The sequence below is a fragment of the Ipomoea nil genome, unplaced genomic scaffold (assembly GCF_001879475.1).
Source record: "Ipomoea nil cultivar Tokyo-kokei standard unplaced genomic scaffold, Asagao_1.1 scaffold1619, whole genome shotgun sequence".
Lineage (NCBI taxonomy): Eukaryota > Viridiplantae > Streptophyta > Magnoliopsida > Solanales > Convolvulaceae > Ipomoea > Ipomoea nil.
This window is the reverse complement of record NW_017618047.1, coordinates 942,740-958,901: the sequence shown is the minus strand read 5'-3', so window position 1 is coordinate 958,901 and position 16,162 is coordinate 942,740. Positions and strand designations below refer to the sequence as shown.

General features: G+C 37.4%; 1 protein-coding gene across 1 annotated transcript; it reads left to right on the top strand.

Annotated features, from left to right (window-relative positions):
* The first annotated feature begins 8,310 nt into the window (after positions 1 to 8,310).
* Positions 8,311 to 10,503, top strand: LOC109191216 (probable pectinesterase/pectinesterase inhibitor 7). The gene is made up of 2 exons (XM_019341800.1): positions 8,311 to 9,434; positions 9,584 to 10,503. The coding sequence occupies exons 1-2, from the start codon at positions 8,411 to 8,413 to the stop codon at positions 10,273 to 10,275; spliced, it is 1,716 nt and encodes a 571-aa protein (XP_019197345.1). The 5' UTR covers positions 8,311 to 8,410; the 3' UTR covers positions 10,276 to 10,503.
* The last annotated feature ends 5,659 nt before the right edge of the window (positions 10,504 to 16,162 follow it).

Below are 16,162 nucleotides of genomic sequence, written 5' to 3'. Positions count from 1 at the left end.
TTAACTGACAGGGCCAAATGTTGATGTGCATAAGAAATTTGTCTACTGTCTACTTTAGACATAATTCCCACACTACAACGGCCTTTGTTCAACTTTTTTTTTTTTTTTTGAAAGTGGTCCTATTACATTGTAGTATCTGTTCATATACTTTCTCAACCTGCTGAAACACAAAGAACCAATAACGCCTTCTCAACCTGCTGAAACACAAAGAACCAATAACGCCTCCACTGAGGCTCGAACTCATAATCTTCCAAATGGAAATCCAACCCGGGTACCATTAGACCACATAGTCCTGGTGGCCTTTGTTCAACTTAATTGCATGTAAAGATTGATTAGTATAAAGTGGACGTCTATTTGGTTGTAGTTATCATATTAGCTACGCAGACTAACGGCGTCCGACACAACTCTTAAGGCTGTTAATTAACGTGACACTACTAAAAAATCCTCACGTCTTGAATAACATTGTAAAATTAAAGTAATACGTAATTGAAATTAAAATTCTAACTACTCCTTATTTCCTTTTTCTTTTTCGTGGTCTCGGGGAGTTGGACCCATTAGGTTTAAACCTTATGGCCCATGCCATATTGTGAATTAGGTCCACGAGCTGAATCTCAATTGGGCCTTCAACAATCTTTTGCTAAATTTGTTTGTATAACTCATATATTTTAGTTATTAAACCGTATTATAAGGTAACCCATCAAGAATACGAACTTGTAAGGGTAAGTATCAATTTTGGTCTCACGAGTATTAGCAAAATGACAATTTTGGTTCATATATTTAATTCTTACCAATTTACATTTATAACTATTATTTTACTATCAATTTTCATCCACGACTATTGATTTAGTACCAAAAATCATCACACCGATCGCCCCTTTCATTTAAGATATGCCTAAATAAAAAATTATGAAGGGTATTTTAGTATTTTTAATTAAGATACCAATTTGAGCATGAACAAATGAATTTAAGTCCTAAGATCAATTTCAATTTGTTGTTTTCCTCCCCAAATTAAGGTAGGATGAAGAGGAGAATTGCGAATTGGATCGATCTTAAACCTCTTTATTCATGCTCAAATTGGGATCTTAAGTTGAAAAAGACAAAAATACTCTTAAAATTTTTAGATTTTTGCATGTTTTAAACGGAAGGTTGACCGGAGTGATGAATTTTGACACTAAAACAATAGTCATGGATGAAAATTAGTACTAATATAAAATAATAGTTGTGGACGAAAATTGGTAGAAATTATACATGTGGACTAAAATTGTCATTTTATTAATACTCGTAGGACCAAAAATAGTATAATTTGCTCAACTTGTAATTACTTCAAAAACAATATGAAGCACATCTATTATCCCAAAATAAGCATGAGATTGGATAAATCATATGTGTGATTAAATCAATTAAGAAAGTGTTATTAAGCCTTTCAAATAAAAAAAAAAATGTTATTATTAAGAATCAAATTTACAATTTTTTGATATAATGGGGCGTAGTTGGTTAATATTTGAGTCAAAAAATTCGGTGTGATGTGAGGTGATGTCCCTGTCAACTACGTGAAACATATTTCACTATCATTTGCTGTAAAATCATTCCACAAAGAATAGACACCGATACATTATCGAAAAAATACACATTCCAATTCCAAACCCCTTTTTACATGGTTCACTTCATGCAAATTATTATTATAATATAAAAACATAATAAATTTTAATTCATGTTATATCTTTGATATTTATCCCTTTTTTTTTTGTTAAATTTCTGTATACATCATGTTAAAAGAATTGTACTATACAATTTTGTGGACAAAAATATCTATACCATTATAATTTTTGTTATCTTTTTTTCATTATATTATATATTACTACCATGCACATACATACACACCATTTTTTCTTATATTATTCAAAGGTAATAATGTATGTAAACATGCTATTATATAATAAATAAGTTTGTTTTCATTAAATGTTAATTAAATTTTACGATAATTTTATTTAGTAATATATCATATCTACAATTTTTATTTTAATAACATTATTTATACCATACCATAACTATTACTCAAAGTATCAACTCTACTTTTATTTAATATAATATGAATTCTACAACTAAATTAAAAAAAAAATTATATGGTATAATTAAAAAATATATATATATTAACATTTAGTATTAATATTAAGCACATATTTTTACAAACAATCCTACATATAAATACTAATATATGCATACATATTACAGCAAATGATGATTATGAATTTAATTGCACCGAGTAAAAGGGTAATATATCTCCTTTTTTTTTTTCAAGAGAATAGTTATTATTGTTTGCTAAAGTATATATTTTAATTTTGGGGGGGGGGGGGGGGGGGGGGAGAGAAAATGTCGATTATTAGACTAAGACCAGTAGCCCAGTTAATTAAACTTGCCTTTTGGTTTCGCTTTTTGACTCATCATTGCATAATTTTGACCCTTTAATAGTCTCTTAAAAGATTTGTAAATTAAAACTAAACGTGAATTAAGCTTAATTGTATAATTAATTATCAAGTTAACTGTGAAGTTGTCCCATTTAATTATTCTTAAACTTTATCTTATGAGTAACATGCATTTAGTTATTCTAAAAAACCACATTACAAAATGCTAATTGGGAATCACTTATAAAATCGCATAGTAAAAATTAATATATAGAATATATATTTTTGTATTATGATTATTAAATATATGATCATGTTACTTTAGTACTTAGAATATGTCACCATATATATAGAGAACATTTAATTGAAGTTTAAACATTTGAAAACGTAAAAATAATTGAAGTTATATATATACGTATGTTGTAGCATGCATAAATTAAACTAAAATAAAAATTGAGCATAAATGTTACTTGGTATAATAAAAGTATGGGTAGTAGCCTGAAACATCTTCAACTTGCCATTAATTTGACTGATTCTTCGTTATAAAAATACGAGTTGCACATGAACGTAACTGAGTACGATGTCAGGAAAACTAATCAAATATATTCATGCAATGCATAGTTGTAATTGACTTTGATTGTCAGGCACCCCTTTCTTGCAGGGTGCTCGCTAACCCACGGGGCAACGGATATATACAGCAAGAAGAAATAAAACGATTAAGTGTATATATATGTGGATCACCTTGTGATCGAATGACATGAAGTGACTTCCTTAAGTAGAATGTCATGAGTTTGAGCCCTAGTCTTACATTGTAAATAGTTAGTAGTAGTAAAAGAAAAGTCTGTGTGTGTATATATATATATATATATATATATATATATATATAATTAAGTTCCCGTGCAGTGAGTAATGTGCGTGAGTTTTGTAGGTGTATGGGTTTTGTGCTTAAGGTGCGTGAGTTTTGTACTTAAAGTGCGTGCGTTTTGTGCTTAAGGTGCGTGAATTTTGTGCTTAAGGTGCGTGTGTTTGTGTTCTTAAGGTGCGTGAGTTTGCTTTGTTTCTGTGCTTAATGTGCGTGTGTTGTGTACTTAATGTCCGTCAGTTTAATGCTTAATGTGTGTCCACCCGCACAACCGCACGGGAAACCCTCCCCACACTTGATCCCTTCCCTATATAAATATATATTCCTAGTAAGAAACATTTGCCAAAATTATTTATGATGTACTTTTTGTTTTCCCTTATAATTAATAAATTAAACACTTTATTTATGATTAGTATTATAGTTATCAGTATAAGTATTACATTTGCACATTGGCTCGATCCAATTCCGACTTGTTACACGGAAAAAAATTCGTAAAATTATCTCAAGTGTGACTCCATAATTTCTTAGGGTGTTATGCAAATTGTAGAAAGCCGACAAACTTCAATTGAAGTTACACGCAGGAGACTTGGACGACTTTGCTTCTCATTTTCCAAATCAACCGACGGGGAGGACATTAGATTTGAGTCGGAAAAAAGTTACTTGGAAAACTCGATATCGCGTTAAAGACCCGGTGTCCTCGTTCCGCTTCTTCCCAGTCATCGCTGTTTGTCGGTGTTTTTTTTTTTTTGTTTTTTTTGTTTTTTTGTTTTTTTGTTTTTTAATTTTTAAATTGTACAATATAATGCAAGGTAACTTTTGCTTGTCTATGAGACACTGCTTTGATATATGAGAAAATATGCAATTGCTTCCTACTATTTGAAGGTGAAACTCACTTGGTAATTATAATTTATCAGTAGAAAAGTATAAGAAGGCAAATCATGATTAGTTATTTATAATTAATTAGTTCAAATTGAAAATGCCAATATAACTATATATATTTAAGGAGTTGAACTTAATATTTCATTATTACGAAGTTAATTGTCTAATTAACTTGACTGAAATTGTCATGAGACTTGTTAAATATTACCATACACAACACATTATGAGTCTTTGAAATATATATTATTGACAACAAATTTAATAAACAAATTTCAATTTTCCAATACAAATTAATAAAAGTAAGTAAACATACAAAATATCCAATTACCAATTTTTACATTTTGATAATGTGCGCGTGTTTATTCTTCATTGTTCTAAATTGTCATGACCCCCTCCCCCCACCCACCCCCAAAAAAATAGATAAATAAATAAAATTGAGAACTGCACCAAATAACACACTCCCTAGTACAAACCAACTAAAACCATTTAAAAAAAAAATTTGTATAGTCAAAGCCCCCGTTGTCTGGGTTCAAGAAAAAATATATTAGAATTTCTGTTACCTATACATAGACACTATTTTTATATTTATAGAAACTAGGGTGGAATTAGAATTTTGTTTAGGAAATCGTATATGTTAGGTGGGTGTGGTAATACACTAATGAACTTGGAAATACACTAGTGAGGTCGAAAATACACTTGTGATCCTCCTGAAATCGGGACGTGCACTTATGAGAACTGGAAATATACTTGTGAACGCCATATGACAAGTAGGGTTTCCCTATAATCCTATTACCGATAAAGAACTATGAATATTTCAAAAAAAATCTAACTAGCTTGGTTGGTGTGAATGGCCGTGCACTTTCATCCCTTAAGAGAGGTTGGGAGTTTGAACTCCCTCTCGTAGGGAAAACCAATCTAACCAGCACTTTGCCCCGGCCTTGATTGGGCTGACCCGGTGCGAATAAGGATTAGTCTGAGTATGGTATGGGCCCTTAATTCAGCCGGCCCGGTGCGAATGAGGATTAGTCTGAATATGATATGGGCTTTAAGGTGCCTCCTACAGTTAGGATCTGCTCATGACACCTCCCCTTAGTTGGACCGGTTGGTGCGAATGGAGATTAGTCTGAGGATGATATGAGCCCATAATTGAGCCAGCCTGGTGTGAATGGAGATTAGTCTGAAGCTTAGACTTAAATGTGCTTCCTACCATTAGAGTATGCTCAGAACACCTCATGGCCTTAAAAAAAAAAAAAAAATCTAAATCTAAAAAGACACTTGGTGGGTACCCATGTCTAGTAATAATCCCATAGAAATATAGAATAGAGTTTTTAAGGTTCACAAGTTAAGTTGACTAATTCCAATGGGATAATTCATTGCCAGTGCTAATAGGGAAGGAATATTTTCGGGTTTCTCAATCCATCCAAGATATAGTTTGAAACCTAGGCTAGCATGCATATTTATAAATCATTTGTCAACGAAAAGTTGGTGGAGTTAGCTACCTTAACTTACTCTCTGCAATAACATATCGCCCCACTTAACTACATATACTTACGACATTCTTTCCCATTAACGGTCAAATACGACACCACTCGTGACACCAAACTAGCTTCAATTAGCTTCGAAAGAAATGACCAAATACATGGATAATCCAATCCAAGTACCTAAAAGATACGAGTTCAATTATTATCAACATCATCTTAGAATATCCATAATAGTTTAATTTTGGTGTGATTTTTGAGAGATTTTTGTAAGAGTGATTATTAGGAAAAAGAAGATGGGAGGGGAGAGAAAAAAAGAAGAAAAAAAATTGAATTTAAAATAAAAAAAAAATACATTAATGAGTGTCAAGTGTGCCAACAGCCTGAACTGCACGCGCACGCTAGACACATTTTTGGCATCACGCTCATTGCGTGGGGTGGAGATAATGGAGGCCTGGGTCTCACTTTCTGCAAATCACTCGACTCTTGTAGGGGGTCTGATTTTTCTCTTTCTTACCCTCTCTCTCTCCCAAGTCATGATGCACTGTGCTATTATCTTCAAAATATGCTTTGATATTGATGCTCTTCGTCAAACTCGTCACACAACGTTTTTTTTTTTAATGTGATTTATATATTTTGTGTAGTTTCTGACCTATCATATTAGTTTTTTAGTTGAGAATAATCTTAATTTTTTTTTTTTTTAATTCGATAGGAGTTCTCTATTAGGGTTGTCAAATTTGAAAATTTTAATAAATACATGATGCATCGTCATAATTGTAAATTGATTTAATATCCAATTTAATTACATAGTATAGTAATTTTTCGTAATTTAGTCTTAAACGTATTTTTGTGCTTAACTGTGTTCTTGACTTTGATGATTTTATTTATATAAGTCATCTGTTATGATAATTTGATAATTTTCTTTCGATTAATATTCAATTTAGTCATCGACTATAATATTTTTTACTCAATTTAATCATCGATTATAGTAGATAATTTTTTCAAATTTAATTATCGAGTAATTTTCTTGATTTAGTTCTTAATTCTAACAAGGATTTAATTATGTGAAATCATCAAATACTAAATTGGATGACAAACATCATACTATAACTCAATTGTTCAAAAAAAAAAATTAATTACATGCATACACATACACATATATAGATCCAATATAATTAAGAGCAATTATTTGACATATATATAATTGGACATGCAATTCTTTATAGCACTAACAAATTAAAGTCGCTGAAGAAGTTTGGGGAGCAAACGCCACGGCAGCGCCGCAAGCCATCAATTAAGCGCAGCTAGCTAGCTAGCTTGTAGCTAAATGTACAAACGGACGACGGTGGCAGTGCCTATCTAGCGTGTTGACCGGAATCCTTAATTAATCAAATCATGCGACGCAGCTGGCACAAAAACACCATAAAACATAAATCTAATCCTATTCAAACTACTCCCATAACATTCAATTCAATATTACTTTAATTTGCAAAAAAGTAGTGATATGCAGTCCAAAATTAGGTAGCTAGGGGTACGTCGAAATTATTGAACAATAATATCCATATATAAATGCTAATATTACTACTCATAAATTATTGTACACTAACATGACAAGTCTCACCTATATTTACGCTCTCGGATATAATTGCTTGTGTCAAGTGAGTATGACATGTTATGTGCTGGTTGGTGAAAATAGACGACCGGTTAGTCACTACTCGTCAGCATAGCTTAGTTAGGCGACATGTCAAACTCTATTGTGGACTCCCTTGACGTTACATCTCCCGACCTCCTCAAGCCGGTAAGGAAGACGCGTACATTTTGATGACTTCATTGCATAACCGCAACTCACTTTAACATGCATGGTAACTCATATAGCGAATAATTTAATGTCCAATGTTGAACATTCATTAGCTAAGTATATCCTAATTACGTACTTATTGAGAGAAACCAGCGCAGTTTCTTGCCGCCCTTTTCTCATCATTAAAGTGTGTATATGTAACCCAGTTGGCATGTGCTACAAAGCCGTTGACTGTCCATGCTAATTTTCCTTTAATCAGCAGTAAAAGTAGTAGAAACTATTTCTTATTAATAAATCACTTCTAGAACTTCAAATTCTGACAAAACACTCATATATATAGGTGGTAATATAGATACTTTAATTTCTAGGCAGATTCCTTATACCCACCGGCATCTAGTCTTGTCTGTTGAGTCATTGAAACACCGTGATTTATATTCTCTTAAATGCTCTGTTGAACTGGAGTGTAGGGAACCCTTTGAAGTTGGGGATTCAACTTTTCCAGAGAAGGTAGATACTTTCTAACTTAGTGAGTTGAAATTCTAAATATCTAATTTAATTGAACAACGTAACTCACCGCATCTGGTTCACACCTTATATAAATATAGAGATTACACTTGTGAATACACAGATTTAAATGGATTGAACTAAGCACGTTGTAGATTAAAGTACCTCTGACACGTACAAGAAACACAAACAAGTTGTCTCCCAAGTTTGGGAGAAGAATATATCATATCCCAGAAATGCATAAATATAATGCTACTAGCTTGAATTCAAGCATCCCAATATATATATTTTTAAAAAAAAATAAAATCGAGATCTACGCGCTTTGAAGAATGGCCAACAATCCAATTGGTTGACTATTTCCAATTCTCCATGCCCAGCTTCAAAACTCCATTGTTGGATCTTACATTATATATATACAAGCTAAGTATCATACCTTACCTCAACCATTGTAAACACTAATTAAACACTCTTCATTTCATAGGATAACATGGCTAAACATTGTAAGCCTTATTTCCTCGTATTTTGCTGCATTCTTGTTGCGTTTCCGATATGGTTTTCTCAATGTCGTGCCGCCGCCGCAGATGCTCCGGCGCCGTCAAGAAATGTCTCGGCATCCACCATTTGTAAGTCTACTCCCTACCCATCTTACTGTCAAACTGTTCTCCCCAGCAACAACTCTTCTTCCAATGTCTACGACTATGGCCGATTCTCCGTCCGCAAATCCTTATCAGCTGCGCGCAAGTTTCTTTCCTTGATCCAGAAGTACCTCCGCAATTCCAAGTCGTTAACCACCACCGCCGTTCGAGCTCTCAAGGATTGCGAGTTCCTTGCCGGATTAAACATGGATTATCTCTCCAGTTCTTTCAAGACCGTCAACGGGACTTCCCGGTATCTCCCGGTGTTGGAAGCCGACGACGTGCAAACGTTGCTCAGCGCCATTCTCACGAACACGCAGACGTGTATAGACGGCCTGCAGGCGACGTCTTCAGCTTGGAGCGTTAGGAATGGGATTGTGGCGCCGCTGGCGAACGACACCCGGCTGTTTAGTGTTTCTCTGGCTCTGTTCACTAAAGGGTGGGTGCCGAGGAAGAAGAAGGCCGCTGCCGGAGCTTGGCGGCCGACCAAGAAACAGCTTGGGTTCCGGAACGGGCGGTTGCCGCTGAAGATGTCGGAACGGACGAAGGCGATTTTCGAGCGAGTTAGCCGGAGAAAGCTCCTGCAAACTCAGGAAGCAGACCAGGTTCTGGTGACCGATATTGTGGTTGTGAGTCAAGACGGGAGTGGAAATTTTACCAACATTAATGACGCCGTCGCCGTTGCTCCCAACAACACTCTGTCCGACGGCGGCTACTTCCTCGTATACGTGACTGCCGGCGTGTACGAGGAATACGTCTCCATTGCCAAGAACAAGAAATACTTGATGATGATCGGCGACGGCATTAACCAGACCATCATCACCGGAAATCACAGCTATGTTGATGGCTGGACTACTTTCAATTCTTACTCATTTGGTAAGTATAATATAATCTCATAACTTTTTACATGCATCCTATATTCTTTAAAGACAAATCAAAAGATAATTTTTAAAAAGTTTAGAAGGTACTAGTTTATTAATTAGTAATAAGTTCATAAATAATCATGTTAATATCTCATTTTACAGCGGTGGTCGGACAAGGATTTGTCGGCGTGAACATGACATTCCGGAATACGGCGGGGGCGATAAAGCACCAGGCGGTGGCGGTTCGGAACGGCGCGGATTTATCCACATTCTACAGCTGCAGTTTCGAGGGGTACCAAGACACACTATACACACATTCTCTGAGACAATTCTACCGAGAATGCGACATTTACGGCACCGTGGACTTCATATTCGGCAACGCCGCCGCCGTTTTCCAGAACTGCAACCTCTACCCGCGCCTACCCATGTCCGGTCAGTTCAACGCCATAACCGCTCAGGGAAGAACGGATCCCAACCAGAACACCGGAACTTCAATCCTCAATTGCACCATCAAACCCGCCGACGACTTGGCCACCAGCAACGGCACCACCAACACTTTTCTCGGCCGCCCATGGAAGCAGTACTCCAGGACGGTGTACATGGAGTCGTTCATGGACGGTTTCATAAATCCCGCAGGTTGGCAAATCTGGTCGGAAGACTTCGCGCTCAATACATCGTACTATGCGGAGTTCAACAACACCGGCCCGGGATCCAACACCAGTGCCAGAGTAAAATGGCTGGGTTTCCACGTAATCAACGCCACCGACGCCGCAAACTTCACCGTCGCAAATTTCTTGTTCGGAGATGACTGGTTGCCGCAGACCGGAGTTCCATACTTTAGTGGCTTACTATGAACCCAGGCCAACAGCGTAACTAATTTAATTCTCCAGCTTCACATACATTCATAACAATATACCATCAATTTAATCTGTGTTCTATTTGTTTTTTTCTTGTTCTTTAGGATAATTAATTATTATATTATATTGTTCCGCCATACCAATAATATATATGTACACAATGTACACAACCTCCGCAAGGAACTTCTTGTTTGGTGATTATACAAGTGAATTCAATTTTTTTCCCCCTAGCTTAATTCATGATATATATGCATGTTGAAATTCAATTTACAAATAAAACATTATGGCCATGTTTGGTAAATGGTTGTTAGCTGTTAGCTGATTGTGTTAATTAGAAGGTATAACTAGTTGATAACATTAGCTGATTGTAAAAAAAAGTGTTTGGTAAATTAGTTGTTAGCTGATAGTTGTTGGGTATAATTTCTTTTCTGAAAAAGCTAATTGAAAAGGTTGCTTGGAGTAGCTTTTTGAATTTTAGCATTTTGGAGTTGCAAAAAGCTAATTAACCAAACACTTGTATTGATATTTTAATTAAATCAAACAAGTCAAAATTGACCTATAAGCCAATTTTTTACCACACAGGGCCTATGACTTTCTCTATAGAGGGTGTACATTAAACGATAAATTATACTATGAAGCAAGGTACACAATAGTCTAAAATGACATGCATAACAAAGATACATGTGATATGTTAACTGCTGCAAATTTTTATGTGGATCATATTCTACACAATGTTGTGTGGCCGTGTAGACCACAAAAAGTATATTATTTGTGTACTTATTTCCCATACTCAAATAATGTTTTTTTTTTAAAAAAAAAATACAAGGTACATTTTAAATATATTTAAAGTATATTATTTGTGTACTGAATGTACATTTTTTGATAGTATACAAAATAATGCACTTTCAATATTCAAATAATGTATTTTATGTACACAAATAATAAACTTTTCTTTTTATTTGTTAACTGTATACACATAATATATTAATTAGATCAGGTCCACAATATAAGGTATACTTAATCCGTGGTATTACAATTGTTACGTAAACAACAGTTGTTATACCATGGACCAGGGTCCACCTTGCAAGGTAGACCCTAGTTTTAAATTGTGTATTTTTAGTATTATAATTTTGAACTTCTAAAATATAAATTGTGTTTCTAAGTTTTGTTAATTTTGTGAATACAATACAAGATCATCACAAATTATATATTTTTAAAAGATAAATTATGAATATTTAGTAGATAAATTATTTATCTTTAAACCCGAATCTACCTTGCAAAGTGGACCCGGGTCTATAGAATCATTTGTAGCAAATTATACTGTCCATAATGCATTGTGGTCCAACGGTACTATGGGCCCAGCTGGCCATGGCACGGGCGGCGGTGTTGGAGCATGTGTCGGAGACCCTTTAGAAAAAGGGAAAACAGTCTCGTCAAATCGGACATGACGACAGATATAGGTTTTTCCATTTATTGGATCAATGCATCGGTATCCTAAATGACAGAGGGTAATCTAGGAAGACACACGGTACGGAGCGATACTCTATCTTGTGCCGATTATATGGACGAAGATAAGGGTAGCACCGACACCCGAACACTCGTAGAAACGTGTATGAGGGGGACGTTTTGTATAGACGAGAGTAGGGACTTTCAAAGTTTATGGTTGATGATGGTAGAAAGTTGATTAAACAGGTTGCAGTTTCAAAGGTGTAGTCCCAATATTGAAGGGGTACTTTGCCTTGGCGAGTAGGGCTAGGTCGGTTTCAACAATATGTCTATTGCGGCGCTCTACTCGGCTGTTTTGTTCATGCGTATAGACACAGGATTAGCGATGATTTATACCAAGTGTTTGGAATATATTGTGAAGCTTACGGTATTCACCCCCTAAATCTGATTGTATAGACTTGATATAACGTGAAAACTGGGGTTCTACCAACACACGAAACGACTCAAATATTTTATAGATATCTGATTTTACCCGTAACGGATAAAATCAGCAGAACCGTGAATAGTCGTCTACAAATAACAAGAAATAACGACAACCAGTACTTGAGATTACAGGTGTAGGTCCCCAAATATCTGTATACAATAAATCTAGAACATTTGAACTAGTATTTGGAACCCTATCTAACTTAAAACGCGAAGATTTGTCGAGATGACAAGCTGTGCACGACTCCATAGGTTTGGTTTTATTTGACGTGACCGGACAATTCTGCAAGACTTTATTTAGGACGAAACTGTGCAGGTGACCCAGTCTGCTGTGCCATATCGTGGGAGTGGCCCAGGAACTAACAAACGCAAATTGGGATTGTGACTCCGGAAGTTTGTATAAGCCACCCGCCGTGGAACCTCTAATTAGCACTGCTTTGGTTGTGGAGTCCTTCACAAAGAAACAATTATTATGAAACTAAAAGAAAACCTTATTTTCATTAGTAAATTTATGCATAGATAATAGAGGGACCGAAACACTCGGGACATGTAGAATATTGGACAAACGCAAAGGCTTAGAATTACATGAGATTGATTGTGACAACCCAAAATTTAATTTTATAAATTCAATTTTTAGAAATTCCAAAGTAGTCATTTTCACTCCATTAAAAAATTTTGCGATAAATTGGTGTTTGAATAAATTATTTTGAGTACTTTTTAAATTAATTCAACACCAAAACTTATTTTAATTCCAAAATTCTAAATTTTCGGGTACTTCACGTACCAAGTTTTTAAACTGAGAAACCAATATGAGTGAGATCGGGAGAAATCTGAACCAAGTGTTTGTTTAGAAATCATCTTTGAAAAAATTCATTTTGACCCCTAATCTATTTAAAACCACCCCTCTAGACCTTGGTCCATGAAGCTTGGTGAACCACTAGAAGCCATATCTCACTTGCCTGATTCCATCTTCTAGCCTAACTATTTACCATTTTGCCATCAACCAATCATAAGGGAATTTCCTAGGGTTTTGCACCCTATAAAAGCCACCCTATTTCTCCATTGTTCTCTGATCTTATTTCCCCATGCCTCTCCAAGCCAAGTTTGGTAGAAGAAAACATTCATAGTAAGCTATTCTCCATCCATTATCCCTTCATTTTGCTTCTTGAGTTATGTTCCTTTAGCTTCCCAATCTTTGAGATACTTAGGCCTAGCTTTTGTGGTTGCTTTGAGGTGCCTAGGTGGTGAATGGATTGGTGTATGAGTATAGTGGAGGCTGAGATCCACACAAGGAAGAAGAACAAGAGAAGAAGTCTACAAAGGTATAACCTCATGGACTCCCTCTTCGAATTTTGGCTATGTGAAGCCTAGTTTCTTAGATAGAAATGAGTAGAAATGCTAGATTTTTGATGTGTTTGAGCTCAGGAATGATCTATTACTTGTCTATGATGTGTTTATAATGTTTGGAATGTGTTGGAATTGCTTGGGGCTGATTTGCAGATGAAATGGACCATCTAGTGTACACACAGTGTGCACCAGATAAATGTAACGGCCCTAGCCAATGGCCCATCAAGGGAGCCGTTGGCTATAGCCATGGCCAACCAGGCCTAGGGCACGGCCTTAGGAGAGGGCCGTTGCCTAGGTCCGGCATTGTGGCGGCTTGAGGGGGGGCGGGCCATGAGGAGCCCCGTCCTCTGGTCCCTGAGTTGATTATGTGCAGTGGCCGGGCCCTTGTGGCTCAGCTACGTGTCTTTTCGGGTCAGGTGTCACGGGCCCTTGTGGCTCGGTACCTCGGGATCGTCTTGACGCACGTTTTGGTTTTGATTTCGTTGAATTTGGTTTAGAAATGAGCATGTTATGGTGGATTTTGTGATGAAATTGCTTCACAGTAGTATGATTTGTGTTCTTTGCCTTGAGAATTGCTTTATGTTTTTCCCCTTACGACATTTAATTAAGTAATATGAATGTTAGTTTGATTTATTGTTTTAGTTCCATCCTTAGCTTGTGCAATCACCACGGAGTGGTGGTTGTGGCACTGACATTCCCACTATTTTACTTATTAAGTTGTTTATCCGCTGCTTAGTTTATATTAATTGTGGTTTTAGAATTGTAATTAAGTTTAAGAAAAATGGGGTGTTACATTGATGCATGACCAATTCGCGAAATCACCAAACTTGCGCCGTTACCGACTCGTAGGACATTGAGGCCGCCGTATTCCTCGGATAGAGCCATCATGCCGGCATCGGGTGTAGCATGCGCGGTTCCGCCAGTGTCCGGATACCACCCGTCCGTCGGAGTTAACGCAACTGACGCCGGAGCTTCCCCGGAGATGGCCATATGAGCCTGCGTTGGCGGCTACGTATTGTATCTTTTGTAGTAGTACACGGCTGTGTGTCCATGGGAGCGGAAAATTTGACATCTCGGCGATCCTCGTCCGCCACGGCCGCCGCGACTCTGGCCACCGCGTCCACCACGACTGCCACGCCATTGCTGATTGTGAGACTGTCGGCCGCCATCGCCACTTGAGCCGCGACCGCGACCTGCAAACATGGTCGCGGGCGAGCCACCCGCGTCGGTCACCGCGGGGTAGTCATCAATGAGAATAAACTCGTGAGCCTGCAAAAAATCTGAGAGATGAGGTAGCATCATCGGAGCGCCCGAGGCAGTGAGTGACGCGGCCATGGCCTTGAATTCCGGACGTAGGCCCCGGAACACGTACAGATTCCATCAACGACAGCGGACGACCGGCCTGTGCTAGGGACTCGACAAGGAGCTCCGCTCGCCCCAAATAATCCGCCGTCGAGGAGTTGCCGTAGCGTAACGCCTGGAATTGTCCTAGCAAATTGAGACACCGGGCTTGATTGGAGGAACCAAGGGCGGCAGTGATTGATTGCCAAACGTCCGCAGCAGTGTCCCGGCCAACGGCCAAGTGCAGCACTTCATCCGACATGGAGGAGATGAGGAGTGAGAGGATCGATTGATCTTGTTGCACCCATGCCTTATGAGCCGGATTTGAGAGAGGGATCGCAGCTGCTGCACTGGTTGATGACTCGCCAGAGGAGGGGGCATCGGTGATGGTCGCCGGTGGGCACGGGGTATTGCCATCAACGTAACCAAGCAAATCTTGGCCTCGGAGGAACGGAATCAATTGCGTACGCCAGAACAGGAAGTTCCGGTTGGTAAGCTTCATTGATACGTAATGGTGAGCTCCGGCGAGTGGGTTGGGGGCGGTGGTCGACGGAGATCCGGCGGCGGAAACCGTCTGTTCTGAGGAGTTAGTCGACATGGCTTGAAGGGAACGGTGAGGGAGGGAAACGTTTGCGGTGGAGATAGAGAGAGAAGCGATTAACTTGACTGGTACCAGATTAGAGAAGTTCTTTCATTCAGTTTCAACAGAAAGAGAATACATAGTATATCAGCTAATATAACTCTAACAACTCCTAACTAATAGACTCACTTAGTCAACTAAACAAATACCGCATAAATACAAACTATAATAATAACATGATATAATAATAACATTAACAAGGTGACCGTTGCCATTAAGAGGCCGCCTTTAATGCGTGGTCAACCTGGCCGTTGGGAGGCCTAGTAACGGCATCCCATGAGCCCAACGGTCCTTAGCCTTAATAAGCACCATTAAACCACTTTATTATCCCTATTTAAACTAGTAAAGGAGGCTACCTATAAATAGGCCCCCTTTTGAGAATGTAAAGGTAAGCTTCTTCCGGCAGAGAGTCGCTAGAAAGTGCAAATAAAAGTACCAGATTCATATCAATTATCTATCTTTTAGTAGCTTTATTTTTACGGTGAATCCACCAACTACGGTTGTGTTGGACCTTTTTGGGTTCAAAAATCCTAAAACCAACGGTTTCATTTCAATTTAATTGCAATTTCATTTAATAATATAAAAATAATACGTGAAGCAATGTCAATTTAAATATATTGTAATTTC